Below are 19,361 nucleotides of genomic sequence, written 5' to 3' on the forward strand. Positions count from 1 at the left end.
CTTTAAGGTGGATTTTATTTATGCATTGTTTAAACAATTATAGGAGCTAGTTCTTCATCTAACACTCTGAGTTAGGAGTAGCAGGTTTTAATGCTTTCATTTTTCAGCAAATAAAATCCAGACCCCAGGACAGGAAGATATCATAGATCCAGCTTTCCTAGCCTCCAGTTCTACATTTTTTTCCCCAGTGAACACTGTTCTTTTTTTGGTTAGGTCATGGGAATCATCCTTCTAATTATCCCTCATGGGCAAGGTAAGCAAAGGGAACAATGAACTATTATGACATGTTATCAATTTGAAGACTGGTTAAGGGGAAGGAGGAAATTAAATATCTACTGACACTTTTCTCTGCAGTTAATCATTTGCAAGGACAATTAACGGTTACTTCTTATCTATGCCAACTGCTCATTTTTACCTGACCAGACAGCCACCAATCACATTGCTGGAACTCAGAGGATTTTCAGCTGAGCACTTGCTTGAAAGGCAAGGATGTTGTGATAAATTCTGTTGTAGAGAGGGTTAAGAATATCTGAGATCAAAGGTAACTCATTCTGAGAGAAAGAAATCAAGGCAACACTGTGGAGTCTGTTTCTTGTTCAGAAACCTACAGGTAAGTAATTTACTAAGCACTCAGATTACCTTAAGGAAGAGACTGATGTTTTTGTCTGAGGAGTGAAGGCTTCAAAGGATAAGGCAGAGAGAAATAATCAAGTGTCTGTTCATCAGAAATCCTTTCAGGATTCCTATGTTTTGTGGTAGAAATAAAACGGTTTGTGGGACTTGAAAAGTATTTAAATTTTTTTGAAGACTTGCCTACCAATGAAATAAATTGGAAAGTAAATCAGGAGTGTAAGATGCTATTTTTACTGATTCTAAAATATGTGTGTTTGTTGGTTTTCTGCCTATGTCTCACGTCTGGGAGAAGAAGCTGGAAGTAACTCAGATTTGCTGGAAAGACAAGAGGGGTCCAGTGAGAAAGTAGGACATAGAAGGTCTGGTTTTCAGAGCCTGCATTCAGCAAATGTGTTAGGTTTCTCTTTGGAGATTTCATCTACCTGTCATCAGTCTTTGAAAGCAAAGATTTGTAGATAATAAGTGGATACTGGTAACCCTCTATTCAGTCTTTTAAGCATGAAATCATAGTCTTCCTCACCTCTTTTCTCTCCTCACTTTCCGTAATTGGCATTGTTCTCTTCTGCCTTGAAATTCTCTTCTACCTTGGTTGAGCATGGCATACTTGCATTTTGGTTGCGAATTCATTCATTTCACCCACTACTTACCTTGGCTGCATCTGTTCTGACTTAAACTGGTAGTAAAAGGAGAGTGAAAGTAAAGTAGCTAGAATAAGCAGAAGCATTAAAACAAAACAAAACAAAACACCAAAACTCAGAATGGATCTCAGACAAGCAGAACTAAAACTGTGAAACACTTAGAAGAAATTATAGGAATAAAATCTTCACATTGAGTTAGGCAATGGTTTCTTCAATACATAAGCAACAAAATTAAAAAATAAATTAAAAATTCACCTAAATTAAAAACATTTGTGCTTCAAAAGATACTATCAATAATAAGTAGAAATCCCACAGGATGACAAGTGGCTTGTATCCAGAATATATAAAGACCTCATACAACTTAGAAACAAAAAGACAATTAACCCAATTAGAAATGAGCAAATGATTTTTAATAGAGATTTCTTTAAAGAAGATATCCATATAATAATTAGCACATAAAAATATTCAACATCATTAGACATTAGAGAAATGTAAATCAAACCCACAATGAGGTACCACTTCATACATACTAAGGTGGCTAAATTAAAAAAGACAACCAATTTCAAGTGCTGAGGGATAATGCAGAGAAACTGGAGCCCTCATTCACTGCTGCTGGGAATGTAAAATGATGCAGTCACTTTGGAAAATTATTTGGCAGTTCATCAGTATATTAAACCTAGAGTCACTGTATGATCCAGCAATTCTAGTCCTAGAAAAAAGGGAATACACCCAATAAAAAAATGAAAACAAGTGTATATGCACAAAAATGTACATGAATGTTCATAGCAGAATTATTCCTAATAGCTCAAAAGTGGAAACAACCCAAATGTCCATCAGCTAAAGGATGGAAAAACAAGAGGTGGAATAGTCATAGAGCAGAATACTATTCAGTTATAAAAAGGAATGAAGTACTAAAGTTATGATATCAATGAACCCTAAAACATTATACTAAGTGAAGGAAGCCAATCACAAAATCCCATACACTATATGATTCTATTTATATGAAAAGTCTAGAATAGACAGATCCACAGAGATGGAAGGTAAGTTAGTGGTTGCCAGGGCCTGGGAGGGAGATAGACATTGGGGGGTGACTGCTAATGGATATAGCACTTCTTTGGGAGTGATAAAAATATTCAAAAATCAGATGGTGGTAATGGTTATACAACTCTGTGAATGTACTGAAAGCTGTGAATTTTATGCTTGAAGTAGGTGAAATTTGTGGTTTGTGAATTATTTCTTAGTAAATCTTTTTATAAAATGATTACATGTGGGATGAAAGAGGGTAGAATAAGGTTTTTATTTTATAAGATTTTTATTAACATACATGCCCCATAAAAACCAGAGATAGCTGGGCGCAGAGATCCGTGAATGATTCATGGATGATGGTCAGAGTCAGGAAGCTGATGAGCTCCTCCCAGGAAGACAGTTAAGGTGAGGGAAGAAGCAGCCCAGAATAGAGCTCTATGGATGCCCCATGGTCTGGGTATGGCACTGGGTTTCTCTATTACCATGAGCCATAGTGAAGGCCAGACCAAGGCTTCTGGCTGAAATCCAGCGTGCCTTCCTCTGCACCAGGGCTGAGTTAAAAACTCCTGGAATTGTAGCCACCAGTCATTATAAGTTTAGATCATTATTGTGATGATGTTTTGTCTTCTAGGAGTTCACCTTCCAGCAGAGTCACATGCTAATTCCAGTTCTGTCCCTGTCTTCCCTAGGTTTAACAACTGCCAGCACCATGGCAGTTTCAGTGACTATGCCAAGCCCTTTACAGAAAATATTCTTATTTAATTTTCTCAACAATTGTCAGAGAATTGTGTAGTTTTTATAGAGGAAATTTGGGCTTAGCTGAGTATCTTGCCATGGGAACACATTTCGCATGTGGTAGAACCAGGAGTAAAATCCACATGGCCTGGGCCTGATTCCAGAGCTCACACATGTGTACTGGCCACACACTGTCCTCCTCTGTAGATAACACTTTGGCTGTGGCCTTGATACGTTGAGATAAAAGGAGTGAAATCATTTCCCATCATTTTCCATTTGCCATCATTGCCTAACTTGGCTGTGAGCTGCAGAGAAAGGAGAAACATTTTTTATTACTCTCTCTCACTCTCCTTTTACTGGTCTTATGCCATTGCTCTCCATTAACTGGTTGATGACATTGACTCAGGTTAAAGATGGGGAAGGGGAACCTTGGAACCTACAATGAAATCACCTGGTAGTATCTTACTAAAATAAAGAGATGCTGATTCAATCCCTTGGTTAGGGAGAGCTCCTGGAGAAGGAAATGGCAACCCATTCTTGCCTAGGAAATCCCATCTGTCCATGGGGTAGCAAAAGAGTTGAACACAACTTAGTGACTAAACAACATCTTTAAGATAAATACAATCTGACCACACACACACACACACACAGATAGAAATGGACATGAAGCATTTTTTCCTCTTTAAAGCATATTTTGTCATAAATTTAGAAATATTTGTTCAGCACCTTTTCTGTGCAAGGCGGTCATAAATGAGGGTTTTCACCCTCTCACTTCAAGGAGTTTATGGTTTAGCTGAAAGACAGACTTTTGACATTAGCTGTAATCCAAGTTGCAATTAAAATAGAATTATGAGCACTGAGCGCTGAAGAACTGATGCTTTAGAACTGTGGTGTTGGAGAAGACTCTTGAGAGTCCCTTGGGCTGCAAGGAGATCCAACCAGTCCATTCTGAAGGAGATCAGCCCTGGGATTTCTTTGGAAGGAATGATGCTAAAGCTGAAACTCCAGTACTTTGGCCACCTCATGCCAAGAGTTGACTCATTGGAAAAGACTCTGATGCTGGGAGGGGTTGGGGGCAAGAGGAAAAGGGGACGACAGAGGATGAGATGGCTGGATGGCATCACTGACTCGATGGACGTGAGTCTGGGTGAACTCTGGGAGTTGGTGATGGACAGGGAGGCCTGGTGTGCTGCGATTCATGGGGTCACAAAGAGTTGGACACGACTGAGCGACTGAACTGAACTGAACTGAAATTGTAACTGGAATATGGAAGCTGGAATTTTGGATAGGACCAGTGTTTGAGATGTGTCTGGAAAATGGGTGGGATTTAATGGAGGAAAGGGTGAAAGAGCAGATGATGTAGACAGGTAAGATGTGAACTAGTAAGACAGTGGAAAAGTGTTTGAAAATTTCAGAATATATTGAAGAATACAAATAATTTCAATTGAAGATAGTCATGAGAATATACTTAACATCATTTTAAGACTGTCCAATGCACTGATCACGTGTCAGAGCTAGTGTTGTTAGAGTCTATTATTTACAACGAGTGTATTCAATGCATATATTTTCCTTATAAACTTAAGTACAAATATGGAGTTATTTAGAGGAAATTTTCATTTTAAAGTGTCATTACAAAAATTTAAAGCCATTTACTTCTTTGCCAACATTTTAGTATTTTAAGATTTTTTATTCCTTTCATTAAATGACCAGTTTACCATAGCTAGCAAATTACTGGCTTACTGACAAACTACAGTTTTTTCTTTTTCTTTGGGAAGATTTAAATATTTTTGAATAGTTCTGTGAGCTTGGAGTTGTTTGGTTTTCATCATGTACAAATTGTCTTGTGACAGCTCCCTCTGCCTTAGAGGAAGGTGGTAAGGAGACATCCCAGATGGCGACTGGACAAAGGTGGTCAGTGGTCCCGCCTCTCCTGGGGCTGTCCCAGTTTTAGTATGGAAAGCCTCACATCCTAGAAGACCCCCTCAGTCTCAAGCAAACAGATGGTGACCCTGTGTCGCAGAAGTGGGATGGTGTGAATGCCTCAGAGACTTAGATTTCTATTTCTGCATGCTTGCAGAACATGCTGACTCATTCCATATATACTCAACATTACTTGTTATAGACAAATTTGCTATTATGTTGACTGAATTTTTGGCAGAATTGAAGTCATGAATAGAGCATGTGGAATGAGGCAGGAGGATTGGGTACACATGCAGGAGATAAGTTTGGAGGAGTGGTGTGATTGCAAGATTTAGAAAGTTAGTGTGATTTGAGTCTTCACTCAATCAAAGAGCTAAGCCGCTGCTAAAATAGACAGCTAGTGGAAAGTTGCTCTGTATCACTGGTGGCTCAACCTGGTGCTCTGTGACAACCTAGATGAATGGGATGGGCTGTTCAAGAGGGAGGGGGCTATGTATACTTATGGCTGATTCATGATGTTGCATGGCAGAAACCAACACAATGTTGTAAAGCAACTATCCTCCAATTAAAGATTTAAAAACTGAGCAAAGCATGTGAATAGATATTTCACCAAGGAAGAGATCAGATCAGATCAGATCAGATCAGTTGCTCAGTCGTGTCCGACTCTTTGCGACCCCATGAATCGCAGCAGGCCAGGCCTCCCTGTCCATCACGAACTCCTGGAGTTCACTCAGACTCACATCCATTGAGTCAGTGATGCCATCCAGCCATCTCATCCTCTGTCGTCCCCTTCTCCTCTTGCCCCCAACCCCTCCCAGCATCAGAGTCTTTTCCAGTGAGTCAACTCTTGGCATGAGGTGGCCAAAGTACTGGAGTTTCAGCTTTAGCATCATTCCTTCCAAAGAAATCCCAGGGCTGATCTCCTTCAGAATGGACTGGTTGGATCTCCTTGCAGTCCAAGGGACTCTCAAGAGTCTTCTCCAACACCACAGTTCAAAAGCATCAATTCTTTGGCGCTCAGCCTTCTTCACAGTCCAACTCTCACATCCATACATGACCACAGGAAAAACCATATCCTTGACTAGATGAACCTTTGTTGGCAAAGTAATGTCTCTGCTTTTGAATATGCTATCTAGGTTGGTCATAACTTTCCTTCCAAGGAGCAGGTGCCTTTTAATTTCATGGCTGCATTCACCATCTGCAGTGATTTTGGAGCCCAGAAAAATAAAGTCTGACACTGTTTCCACTGTTTCTCCATCTATTTCCCATGAAGTGATGGGACCAGATGCCATGATCTTCGTTTTCTGAATGTTGAGCTTTAAGCCAACTTTTTCACTCTCCACTTTCACTTTCATCAAGAGGCTTTTGAGTTCCTCTTCACTTTCTGCCATAAGGGTGGTGTCATCTGCATATCTGAGGTTATTGATATTTCTCCCGGCAATCTTGATTCCAGCTTGTGCTTCTTCCAGTCCAGCGTTTCTCATGATGTACTCTGCATATAAGTTAAATAAACAGGGTGACAATATACAGCCTTGACGTACTCCTTTTCCTATTTGGAATCAGTCTGTTGTTCCATGTCCAGTTCTAACTGTTGGTTCCTGACCTGCATACAGATTTCTCAAGAGGCAAATCAGGTGGTCTGGTATTCCCATCTCTTTCAGAATTTTCCACAGTTTATTGTGATCCATACAGTCAAAGGCTTTTGCATAGTCAATAAAGCAGAAATAGATGTTTTTCTGGAACTCTCTTGCTTTTTCCATGATCCAGCAGATGTTGGCAATTTGATCTCTGGTTCCTCTGTCTTTTCTAAAATCAGCTTGAACATCAGGAAGTTCACAGTTCATGTATTGCTGAAGCCTGGCTTGGAGAATTTTGAACATTACTTTACTAGCGTGTGAGATGAGTGCAATTGTGTGGTAGTTTGAGCATTCTTTGGCATTGCCTTTCTTTGGGATTGGAATGAAAACTGACCTTTTCCAGTCCTGTGGCCACTGCTGAGTTTTCCACATTTGCTGGCATATTGAGTGCAGCACTTTCACAGCACCATCTTTCAGGATTTGGAATAGCTCAACTGGAATTCTATCACCTCCACTAGCTTTGTTCATAGTGATGAGATACAGATGGCCAATGAGCACATGAAAAGTTGTATAGCATAATTAATCACATGGGGACACAAATCAAAACCACAGTGAGATCCCACTGCACATCCATGAGGATGACTGTCATCAGATAGACCAACAGTGACAGGTCTTGGTGAGGATGGAGAGAAATTGGAATCCCCCAAGCTGCTGGTGGGAATGTGACATGGTGTAGCTGACATGGAGAACACTTGGGCAGTTCCCTTCAGAAGTCAAACAACTTACCACATGACCTAGCCATTCCATTCCTAGGCATCCTCTAGAAGAACTGCAAACACCTGTCCTCACAATGACTTGCACACCATGAGCACAGTAGCTCTAGTTTCAACACCACGTGGAAAAAGACCCAAATGCCTATTGATGGATGAATGGATGAGCACATTCTGATGCAGTCATATAGTATTATCCAGGAATACAAAGGAAGCAGCCAATATAGCACAAATACACACAACAATATGCATATATCTCATAATAATTCTATGAGAGCGAGAAACCAGACAAATAAGAGTATACCTGTATGTTTCTGGTCACACAGCTTTCTAGAAAATGCAAACTATCCTTCAGTGACAGACAGCAGGCCAGAGGTTGCTGGGGAAGGGTGCAGAGGGAATAGGAAGAGGCTGGAGGGCTGGATGATGAGGGGAAGACTGTGGTTGATGAAGGTGTAGAAGTGGCTTCACAGGTGCCACATGGGTTAAACTACCAGACTGCACATTCATACATAGGTTTATTGCATACAAAACACACCTAAACAAAATGTTCAGAGGAGGGAGGAAATCATATTTAGCAGCAATCTTTTCTTTTATGGATTCAGGATCTCATGACATTTTTCTCCTAGTATATTTTTGAAAGAATGGGCAAAGATTTCTTAGGAACAACATCTCAGATAGTTTCATTTTTCATGTGCATATAATTCCATTTGGAATTTGTTTGAAATACTGTGAGGTAGAAATCCAGCTATTTCCCCCAATTAGGTCAACACTATTCATTGTAAAAATTCATCTTTCTACCCTTACTTGAAAAGCTACTTTATCCCATAACAAAGTGTGTATACATTTGGAAAAAAAGAGAGTTAAGCTGCTGTGTACAATGTGAGAGGTACCATAAGCTTCCCCCCGTAGCAAGGAGCACAGTGACAGCTTTGGGGAAAATAGAGAGAAAACTGCTTTGACTTAAGTGGGCATCTGCTGGCAATTAGTATAATTAAGGGTCAATGGTAATATGAAACCATCTCAATCTATGTCAGTTTTTAGAGTAAAAAGTGAAATTTTGGATTTTACTGAAACTTAATTTCATATATCAGGCTTCCCAGGTGACTCAGTGGTAAAGAGTGATAAACAAGTAGGAGATGCAGGTTCAGTCCCTAGGTTGGGAAGATCCTCTAGAGAAGGAAATGGTAACCCACTCCAGTATTCTTGCCTGGGAAATGCCACTGACAGAGAAGCCTGGCAGGCTACAGTCCATGTGATTGCAAAGAGTTGGAGGTGACTTAGCGATTAAACAACAACAATTTTATATATCGCTTTAGATAAAAGGACTATTTCTTAAGTAAACTAAGAGTATTTGAGGTTTTATCCCCCAATTACGGGGTAAAAATGGCCCAATAGGGCAGGCCATTAAAGACGTCTCTGATTAATGAAAGACCAGAACCAAGAAAAACACCAGGAATGCCTCTCCCCTTTCCTCCTTCCTTCCTTTCTCCCCCACTCCTCTCTTTCCCTCTCTCTCTCTTTCCTTTCTTTTTGGTGGCAAAACCGATGCTTTTAAAAGTTTGAATTGACCCAAAGGATTACTGTTCTTGTTGATAGCTGCCATAAGAAACGTACATAGCTACAGATAGATATATAAGTTGGTAAATAATAGATAGATCAATAGGTGTAACTCCTTTCCTCTGTCTCATCATTTCTCACTTTTCTTTCATTTGCTTCTACTTACCTAATTCCTGTGCCATTTCCTTGTTCAGAGCATTTCCATTGGTTTATCTGGCCAATTGCAATAATTTTCTTAATCTCCCTGTCCTCTCTCTCTGCCTCTTTCAGTCTATCTTGTTCACAGCTGTCATAGTGATCCCCAAAGCAAAGCAAATCATGTCACTTAAATCAGTGGCTGTCCATTTCCTAACCAAACTCCTAACCTTGGCACTGAAAACTCAATAAATCCCAGTTCTAATCAGTCCTATCTTTCACCATTTGTCTCTATCACACATTCCTTACCTGCCAAAAAAATGGAAGCACTAATTACTGTTGCCCAGAAATAATCTTTACCTTATATACCTCACTGTTATGTTTTTCTATATCTTCATTTTTGTTTTATTTTTTAAATTTTATTTTATTTTTAAACTTTAAAATATTGTATTAGTTTTGCCAAATATCAAAATGAATCCACCACAGGTATACATGTGTTCCCTATCCTGAACCCTCTTCCCTCCTTGCTCCCCATACCATCCCTCTGGGTCGTCCCAGTGCACCAGCCCCAAGCATCCAGTATCATAGTTCGAACCTGGACTGGCGACTCATTTCATACATGATATTATACCTGTTTCAATGCCATTCTCCCAAATCTTCCCACCCTCTCCCTCTCCCACAGAGTCCATAAGACTGTTCTATACATCAGTGTCTCTTTTGCTGTCTCGTACACAGGGTTATTGTTACCATCTTTCTAAATTCCATATATAGGCATTAGTATACTGTATTGGTGTTTTTCTTTCTGGCTTACTTCACTCTGTATAATAGGCTCCAGTTTCATCCACCTCATTAGAACTGATTCAAATGAATCCTTTTAATGGTTGAGTAATACTCCATTGTGTATATGTATCACAGCTTTCTTATCCATTCATCTGCTGATGGACATCTAGGTTGCTTCCATGTCCTGGCTATTATAAACAGTGCTGCGGTGAACATTGGGGTACACATGTCTCTTTCCCTTCTGGTTTCCTCAGTGTGTATGCCCAGCAGTGGGATTGCTGGATCATAAGCAATCATAATTCTATTTCCAGTTTTTTAAGGACTCTCCACACTGTTCTCCATAGTGGCTGTACTAGTTTGCATTCCCACCAGCAGTGTAAGAGGGTTCCCTTTTCTCCACACCCTCTCCAGCATTTATTGCTTGTAGACTTTTGGATGGCAGCCATTCTGACTGGTGTGAAATGGTACCTCATAGTGGTTTTGATTTGCATTTCTCTGATCATGAGTGATGTTGAGCATCTTTTCATGTGTTTGTTAGCCATCTGTATGTCTTCTTTGGAGAAATGTCTATTTAGTTCTTTGGCCCATTTTTTGATTGGGTCATTTATTTTTCTGGAATTGAGCTGTAGAAGTTGCTTGTATATTTTTGAGATTAGTTGTTTGTCAGTTGCTTCATTTGCTATTATTTTCTCCCATTCTGAAGGCTGCCTTTTCACCTTGCTAGTAGTTTCCTTTGTTGTGCAGAAGCTTTTAAGTTTAATTAGGTCCCATTTGTTTATTTTTGCTTTTATTTCCAGTATTCTGGGAGGTGGGTCATAGAGGATCCTGCTGTGATGTATGTCGGAGAGTGTTTTGCCTATGTTCTCCTCTAGGAGTTTTATAGTTTCTGGTCTTACGTTGAGATCTTTAATCCATTTTGAGTTAATTTTTGTGTATGGTGTTAGAAAGTGTTCTAGTTTCATTCTTTTACAAGTGGTTGACCAGTTTTCCCAGCACCACTTGTTAAAGAGATTGTCTTTAATCCATTGTATATTCTTGCCTCCTTTGTCAAAGATAAGGTGTCCATATGTGTGTGGATTTATCTCTGGGCTTTCTATTTTGTTCCAGTGATCTATATTTCTGTCTTTGTGCCAGTACCATACTGTCTTGATAACTGTGGCTTTGTAGTAGAGCCTGAAGTCAGGTAGGTTGATTCCTCCAGTTCCATTCTTCTTTCTCAAGATAGCTTTGGCTATTCGAGTTTTTTTTTGTATTTCCATACAAATTGTGAAATTATTTGTTCTAGCTCTGTGAAGAATACCATTGGTAGCTTGATAGGGATTGCATTGATTCTATAAATTGCTTTGGGTAGGATACTCATTTTCACTATATTGATTCTTCCAATCCATGAACATGGTATTTTTCTCCATCTATTAGTGTCCTCTTTGATTTCTTTCACCACTGTTTTATAGTTTTCTATATATAGGTCTTTAGTTTCTTTAGGTAGATATATTCCTAAGTATTTTATTCTTTTCATTGTAATGGTGAACGGAATTGTTTCCTTAATTTCTTTGTTTTCTCATTATTAGTGTATAGGCATGCAAGGGATTTCTGTGTGTTGATTTTATATCCTGCAACCTTACTATAATCACTGATTAGCTCTAGTAATTTTCTGGTGGAGTCTTTAGGGTTTTCTATGTAGAGGATCATGTCATCTGCAAATAGTGAGAGTTTTACTTCTTTTCCAATTTGGATTCCTTTTCTTTTTCTGCTCTGATTGCTGTGGCCAGAACTTCCAAAACTGTGTTGAATAGTAATGGTGAGAGTGGGCACCCTTGTCTTATTCCTGACTTTAGAGGAAATGCTTTCAATTTTTCACCATTGAGGATAATGTTTGCTGTGGGTTTGTCATATATAGCTTTTATTATGTTGAGGTATGTTCCTTCTATTCCTGCTTTCTGGAGAGTTTTTATCATAAATGGATGTTGAATTTTGTCAAAGGCTTTCTCTGCATCTATTGAGATAATTGTATGGTTTTTATTTTTCAATTTGTTAATGTGGTGTATCACATTGATTGATTTGTGGATATTGAAGAATCCTTGCATCCCTGGGATAAAGCCCACTTGGTCATGGTGTATGATCTTTTTAATGTGTTGTTGGATTCTGATTGCTAGAATTTTGTTAAGGATTTTTGCATCTATGTTCATCAGTGATATGGGCCTGTAGTTTTCTTTTTTTGTGGGATCTTTGTCAGGTTTTGGTATTAGGGTGATGGTGGCCTCCTAGAATGAGTTTGGAAGTTTACCTTCCTCTGCAGTTTTCTGGAAGAGTTTGAGCATGATAGGTGTTAGCTCTTCTCTAAATTTTTGGTAGAATTCAGCTGTGAAGCCATCTGGACCTGGGCTTTTGTTTGCTGGAAGATTTTTGATTACAGTTTCAATTTCCGTGCTTGTGATGGGTCTATTAAGATTTTCTATTTCTTCCTGGTCCAGTTTTGGAAAGTTGTACTTTTCTAAGAATTTGTCCATTTCTTCCACATTGTCCATTTTATTGGCATATAATTGTTGATAGTAGTCTCTTATGATCCTTTGTATTTCTGTGTTGTCTGTTGTGATCTCTCCATTTTCATTTCTAATTTTATTGATTTGATTTTTCTCCCTTTGTTTCTTGATGAGTCTGGCTAATGGTTTGTCAATTTCATTTATCCTTTCAAAGAACCAGCTTTTGGCTTTGTTGATTTTTGCTGTGGTCTCTTTTGTTTCTTTTGCATTTATTTATGCCCTAATTTTTAAGATTTCTTTACTTCTACTAACCCTGGGGTTCTTCATTTCTTCCTTTTCTAGTTGTTTTAGGTGTAGAGTTAGGTTATTTATTTGACTTTTTTCTTGTTTCTTGAGGTGTGCCTGTATTGCTATGAACTTTCCCCTTAGGACTGCTTTTACAGTGTCCCACAGGTTTTGGGTTGTTGTGTTTTCATTTTCATTCATTTCTATGCAAATTTTGATTTCTTTCTTGATTTCTTCTGTGATTTGTTGGTTATTCAGCAGCGTGTTGTTCAGCCTCCATATGTTGGAATTTTAAATAGTTTTTCTCCTGTAATTGAGATCTAATCTTACTGCATTGTGGTCAGAAAAGATACTTGGAATGATTTCTAGTTTTTGAATTTACCAAGGCTAGCTTTATGGCCCAGGATGTGATCTATCCCAGAGAAGGTTCCATGTGCACTTGAGAAAAAGGTGAAATTCATTGTTTTGGGATGAAATGTCCTATAGATATCAATTAGGTCTAACTGGTCTATTGTATGGTTTAAAGTTTGTGTTTCCTTGTTAATTTTCTGTTTAGTTGATCTATCCATAGATGTGAGTGGGGTATTAAAGTCTGCCACTGTTATTGTGTTATTGTTAATTTCTCCTTTCATACTTGTTAGCATTTGTCTTAACATATTGCGGCGCTCCCGTGTTGGGTGCATATATATTTATAATTGTTATATCTTCTTCTTGGATTGATCCTTTGATCATTATGTAGTGACCATCTTTGTCTCTTTTCACAGCCTTTGTTTTAAAGTCTATTTTATCTGATATGAGTATTGCTACTCCTGCTTTCTTTTGGTCCCTATTTGCACGGAAAATCTTTTTCCAGCCCTTCACTTTCAGTTTGTATGTGTCCCCTGTTTTGACGTGGGTCTCTTGTAGACAACATATGTAGGGATCTTGTTTTTGTATCCATTCAACCAGTCTTTGTCTTTTGGTTGGGGCATTCAACCCGTTTACATTTAAGGTAATTACTGATAAGTATGATCCCGTTGCCATTTACTTTATTGTTTTGGGTTCGAATTTATACATCGTTTTTGTGTTTCCTGTCCAGAGAATGTCCTTTAGTATTTGTTGGAGAGCTGGGTTGGTGGTGCAGAATTCTCTCGGCTTTTACTTGTCTGAAAAGCTTTTGATTTCTCCTTCATATTTGAATGAGATCCTTGCTGGGTACAGTAATCTGGGCTGTAGGTTATATTCTTTCATCATTTTAAGTATGTCTTGCCATTCCCTCCTGGCTTGAAGAGTTTCTATTGAGAGATCAGCTGTTAGCCTTATGGGAATTCCCTTGTGTGTTATTTGTTGTTTTTCCCTTGCTGCTTTTAATGTTTGTTCTTTGTGTTTGATCTTTGTTAACTTGATTAATGTGTGTCTTGGGGTGTTTCACCCTGGGTTTATTCTGTTTGGAACTCTCTGGGTTTCTTGGACTTGGGTGATTATTTCCTTCCTCATTTTAGGGAAGTTTTCAATGATTATCTCCTCAAGTATTTTCTCATGGTCTTTCTTTTTGTCTTCTTCTTCTGGGACCCCTATGATTCGAATGTTGTAGCGTTTAATATTGTCCTGGAGGTCTCTGAGATTGTCCTCATTTCTTTTAATTCGTTTTTCTTTTATCCTCTCTGATTCATTTATTTCTACCATTCTATCTTCTAATTCACTAATCCTATCTTCTGCCTCTGTTATTCTACTATTTGTTGCCTCCAGAGTGTTTTTAATTTCATTTATTGCATTATTCATTATATATTGACTCTTTTTTATTTCTTCTAGGTCCTTGTTAAACCTTTCTTGCATCTTCTCAATCCTTGTCTCCAAGCTATTTATCTGTGATTCCATTTTAATTTCAAGATTTTGGATCAATTTCACTATCACTATTCGGAATTCTTTATCAGGTAGATTCCCTATCTCTTCCTCTTTTGTTTGGTTTGGTGGGCATTTATCCTGTTCCTTTATCTGCTGGCTATTCCTCTGTCTCTTCATCTTGTTTAAATTGCTGATTTTGGGGTGTCCTTTCTGTATTCTGGCAGTTTGTGGAGTTCTCTTCATTGTGGCGTTTCCTCGCTGTGTGTGGGTTTGTATATCTTCATTTTTAACATAAAATGTCTTGCATCCAATGCTCCAATTTCATAACAGTGTCTGCCACCTCAGATGTATCCATGTCCATAAAGCCCACTCCCATTTCTTTACCTGGAATTAACTGTTCTCCTGAGCATGCTCCTGAAACAGATATATGCTATCTTTTATTGCAAATATTTGTGCTTAATGTTTTATCTTCTACACTCAGTTGTAATCTCCTTGAAGGGATGGTTCCCATGAGATTTTTTGTAGCACTTTACATGGGGAAATTCAATAACTATTTATTAACATGAGTTCTTCCAACAGAGAGATATTGAGGAAACATCAGATCATGCATCCTCCAAGAGTTCCACATGGGGTCCTTGATACAAAAAGGAAAATAGCAGCCAGGGCCTTCTCTGGGCTGTGGAAAGTCTCTGATCCAACTCTGTTACAAATGACCTTGGTCGCTGGTCTGTTGGCTTCTGTTCTTGGTGAGTAATGGGAAAATGAGGTCAGATTGTCACCATACAACTGAGTTCATCAGCACATCCTATTTTAACAGTTGTCTAAAAGATACCCATCCTTAACACTGTGGAGAGTATTTGGCCACTTGAAATTTAGGGAAATTTATTATAACCCCCTGCCTTCCCCCAGCGCTAAAGGTTTATTATGGTCACTTTTAATACTCCTTTTTAGAGCTTTCTCTCCAGGGACTCTTCAAAAGATCTAACCTTCATTGCCTGTGTGGTTCTTTAGAAAGTAGTGAATTGGTGTAATTATGCTGGGGCTCCCATCCCTTTATTTAATTATTCCAAGGGAGGTAGAATTAAGGCTTTACTTTTTAAGTATTTAATTAATCTCTACCTTGTGATGCTTTTTGAAAAACATTTTATTTTCAGATATATAGTCTATTTAAAACCATGTGTAAAATAGATAGCTGGTGAGAAGTTGCTACATAACCCAGGGAGCCAAACCTGGCATTCTGTGATGACCTGGAAGGGTGGAATGAGGGGAAGGGATACATACATAACTATGGCTGATCACATTGTTGTATGGCAGAAACCAACACAACACTGTGAACAATTTTCCTCCAATTAAAAAACAAGTTTAAAAAAGAACTAGTAGAGGGAAAAAAAGAAAAAAAAAATCCCAAGGGTCCTAAAGGACATAAGGAAATGTCTCCTCATTTCTGACTCCTGAGCCAACTAATCTTATATAATGCTATTATTGCTAAAATATATATTATTTCTCAGACAAGAAGATAGGATTACATGGCAAGGTATAAATGCCAGTGTTCTGAATATGTAGATTGGGGAATCTAATATAATGATGAAATTCAGGTCTGTTTTTCCATTTTCTGACAAATTATCACATATACGGGAGAGGAAGGATGAATTTTTTCTGCCTTTTCCCATTATTGTCATTGTTATCAAACAACAAACATGCTTTATGGATTGTTTACTATGTTTTCATTGAACAGCAGAGTAATAGGAGTCATGATAAAGAGGAGCATGATCTCTGCTCTAAAAGTCCTATTACTGAATAATTGAGGTGCTATGTCCTAATCTATAACTTGATTCTCCTTGTCATTTTGGTATCCAGGAGATTGTGGTCCTCCACCTGATTTACAGTTTGCTTCTCCAGACAACAAGTTGAATAACAAAGACTTCAAAACTGGAACTACACTGAAGTACACCTGCCTTCCTGGTTATAGCAGAATCAAACCAAGTTCAGTTACTTGTAATGATAGAGGCTCATGGGACTATCGTGTTTTTTGTGCTAGTAGGTATCAAAGTTTATTTTTCTCACCTGTCAGTTCAGTTGCTCAGTCATGTCTGACTCTTTGCGACCCCATGGACTGCAGAACCCCAGGCTTCCCTTTCCAACATCAATGCTCAGAGCGTGCTCAAACTCACGTCCATCGAGTCGGTGATGCCATCTAATCATCTAGTTCTCTGTCATCCCCTTCTCCTCCTGCCTTCAACCTTTCCCAGCATCAGGGTCTTTTCCAGTGAGTCAGTTCTTCCATCAGGTGGCCAGAGTATTGGATTTTCAGCTTTAGCATCAGTCTTTCCAATGAATATTCAGGACTGATTTCCTTTAGGATTGACTGGTTGGATCTCCTTGCAGTCCAAGGGACTCTCAAGAGTCTTCTCCAACACCACAGTTCAAAAGCATCAATTCTTTGGCTCTCAGCTTTTTTTATAGTCCAAGCTGTATATCCACTGTACTTTTTTTTTTGGGGGGGGAGGGGGTGGAGTTCTCTTAAGAACTTAATAAATTCTTTAATTCAAAGACTACTTTGATGAAAGTAGTCTTTAAAATTAACATTACCTATAGTAATTGAAGCCAGTATTTGGAGCCAGTCTGTTGGAAATATACACAGATATTTTGCTAACAGTAAAAATAAAGAATATTTTCCTTTCTTTTGTTTCCTTGTGACCAAGGACAGATATTTTTAGAACATACTTTACATGGATAACTTGTCCATCCTTTATTATCACAATGATCTAACTAAGCCATCAAATATAAGCATATTTTTTCTTCTTTTAAAATTTTTTAAAATATTCGAAAAATGGGATAAATGTTTACTTTTATTTTTCCTCAAAATATAAAGTTCAGTAAGTCAGGGTGATATATGGCAAAACCAATACAATATTGTAAAGTAATTAACCTCCAATTAAAATAAATACATTTATATAAAAAAAATTTAACAAAGAAATAAGTTTTGAAAAAATTTTCTGTGTTTATGTGGAAGTAGCAGTTAAAGCCAATCAATCAGACTCCCCCCCCGCCCCCATTACTGCTATTCAGTAATTGTAATCAGTCATTAATTTCATTTTCCTTCTAGAGAAGCAATGCAGAAACCTAGGAGACTTACCAAATGGGAAAATAGAAGTTAAGACAGATTTTCTTTTTGGTTCAACTGTAGAATTTAGCTGCTCAGAGGGGTAAGTATAAGGCAATCCAAAGCAATACTTTTCCTTGCAATTAATTTTTTATATGTAGATAATGCATTCACATATTTCAAAAATAAAATGATATGGAAAAGTATCATCCAGAATTCTTACTTCCCGTCCATCTCATTCCTCTCTGCCCACTGACAGGCAGTGACTTTAGTTTCTGATTTATTTTCTTAGTTTTTACATGTGTAAATACAAATGAGTACTTTATTACACAGAAGACAGCTGACTACCCATGTTAGTTTAAACCTTGCTTTTATTTTGTTCACTTAACAATATTGCCATGGATTGAATGTTTGTATCCTTCCCAAATTTGTATGTTGAACCCTGATTTTCAGTGTGATAGTATTTGGAGATAAGGCCTTTGGAAGTTAATGAAGTCATAAGAGTGGAGCCCGCATGATGGGATTAGGCCCAATATAAGATGAAACGCAGAGCTAGTTTCCTTTCTGTTTGCACCATGTGAGGACACAGCAAGATGACTGCCACTTACAATCCAGGAAGAGGGTTCTTGCTGCAACATGATCATGCTGGTGTCCTGATCTCCAACTTCCAGAACTGTGAGAAATAAATTTCTGTTGTTTAAACCATCAATCTATGATATTCCATTATAGCACCTTGGACTAAGATACATATGTACTGGAGATCTCTGATATTCATGTGCTGTTTCCTCATTCTGTGCATATATGTTTACAGCTGTATAGTTTTTCAGTGGATGAATCATAGCTTATCATAGTTTATTTAATGGTTCCTATTGATAGAATTTGTGAGTTTCTATTCTTGTGTTATTACCTACAATGCCCTGATGCATAATTTTCTGTACATGATATTTTGCATGCATGCAGTTATGTCTGTAGGAAAAATTCCCAGAAGTAGGATTACAGGATCACAGAAATGATACTTTAAAATATTGATAAATATTGCTAAATTTCTCTTCACAGACTTTGTACAATTTTGTAATGCAAACAAACATCTATTTTCCCACCATCTCTTCAATTGAGGATTGCCCATTCAGATTAGAAAATAAAACTTCCTTGTAGTTTTAAAAAACTTATTAATTTGAGATGTGTAGGTTGATATGCAGTCACAAGAAACAGCAGAGAGAGATTCTATACATTATTGTTTCAGTTTGTCCCAGTGGTACTGTCTTCCATGACTGTAGTACAGTATCACAATCAAGAAATTGACACTGATATAATTCATTAACCTTATTCAGGTTTCATTTCTCTCTCCGTGTGTGTGGGACTTTATTGCTGAGACTATATTTCATGGTATGAAATTTGTTTAGCCATTCACCTGTTGAAAACATTTGCATATAGGTTTTGTGTGTGTGTAAATGTGAACTTACGTCTTCATTTTTTTCTGGGGTAGATACATAGGTGGGTCATATAATAGTCATAGATTTAATTTTTAAAGGAAATTGCCTGTTTTCCAGAGATGTCGAACCATTTTATGTTCCCATCAGCAATGTCAGACTAATCTGTACCATCCACATCAGCATTTGATGTTGCCAATTATTTTAGACACTTCGATAGGTGTGGTGATATCTCACTGTGGTTTTAGTTTGTATTTCTGTCATAGACATTGATGTTGAACTTCTTTTTATGTGCTTATTTGCCATTTGTATCCTCCTCCGTGATTGTTGCTCAGTCATTCAGTTGTGTCTGACTCTGCGACCCCATGGACTGCAGCACACCAGGCTTCCCTGTCCTTCACCATCTGTGGGAGTTTGCTTAAACTTATGTCCATTGAGTCAGTGATGCCATGCAACCATCTGATC

The 19,361-nt window shown here is 38.1% G+C and overlaps 1 protein-coding gene across 1 annotated transcript in view; it reads left to right on the forward strand.

Annotated features, from left to right (window-relative positions):
• Positions 1-423: 423 nt before the first annotated feature.
• The window catches only part of LOC506707 (zona pellucida sperm-binding protein 3 receptor), a 62,479-nt gene continuing 43,541 nt past the window's right edge, over positions 424-19,361 (forward strand). The window contains exons 1-4 of the mRNA XM_002693872.7: positions 424-610; positions 14,943-15,109; positions 16,221-16,400; positions 17,470-17,569. Coding sequence (XP_002693918.1) covers positions 14,968-15,109; positions 16,221-16,400; positions 17,470-17,569 — 422 coding nt within the window. The 5' untranslated portion in view covers positions 424-610; positions 14,943-14,967. The remainder of the gene's footprint in view (positions 611-14,942; positions 15,110-16,220; positions 16,401-17,469; positions 17,570-19,361) is intronic.

Source organism: Bos taurus, chromosome 16 (genome assembly GCF_002263795.3).
Source record: "Bos taurus isolate L1 Dominette 01449 registration number 42190680 breed Hereford chromosome 16, ARS-UCD2.0, whole genome shotgun sequence".
NCBI classification, from domain to species: domain Eukaryota; kingdom Metazoa; phylum Chordata; class Mammalia; order Artiodactyla; family Bovidae; genus Bos; species Bos taurus.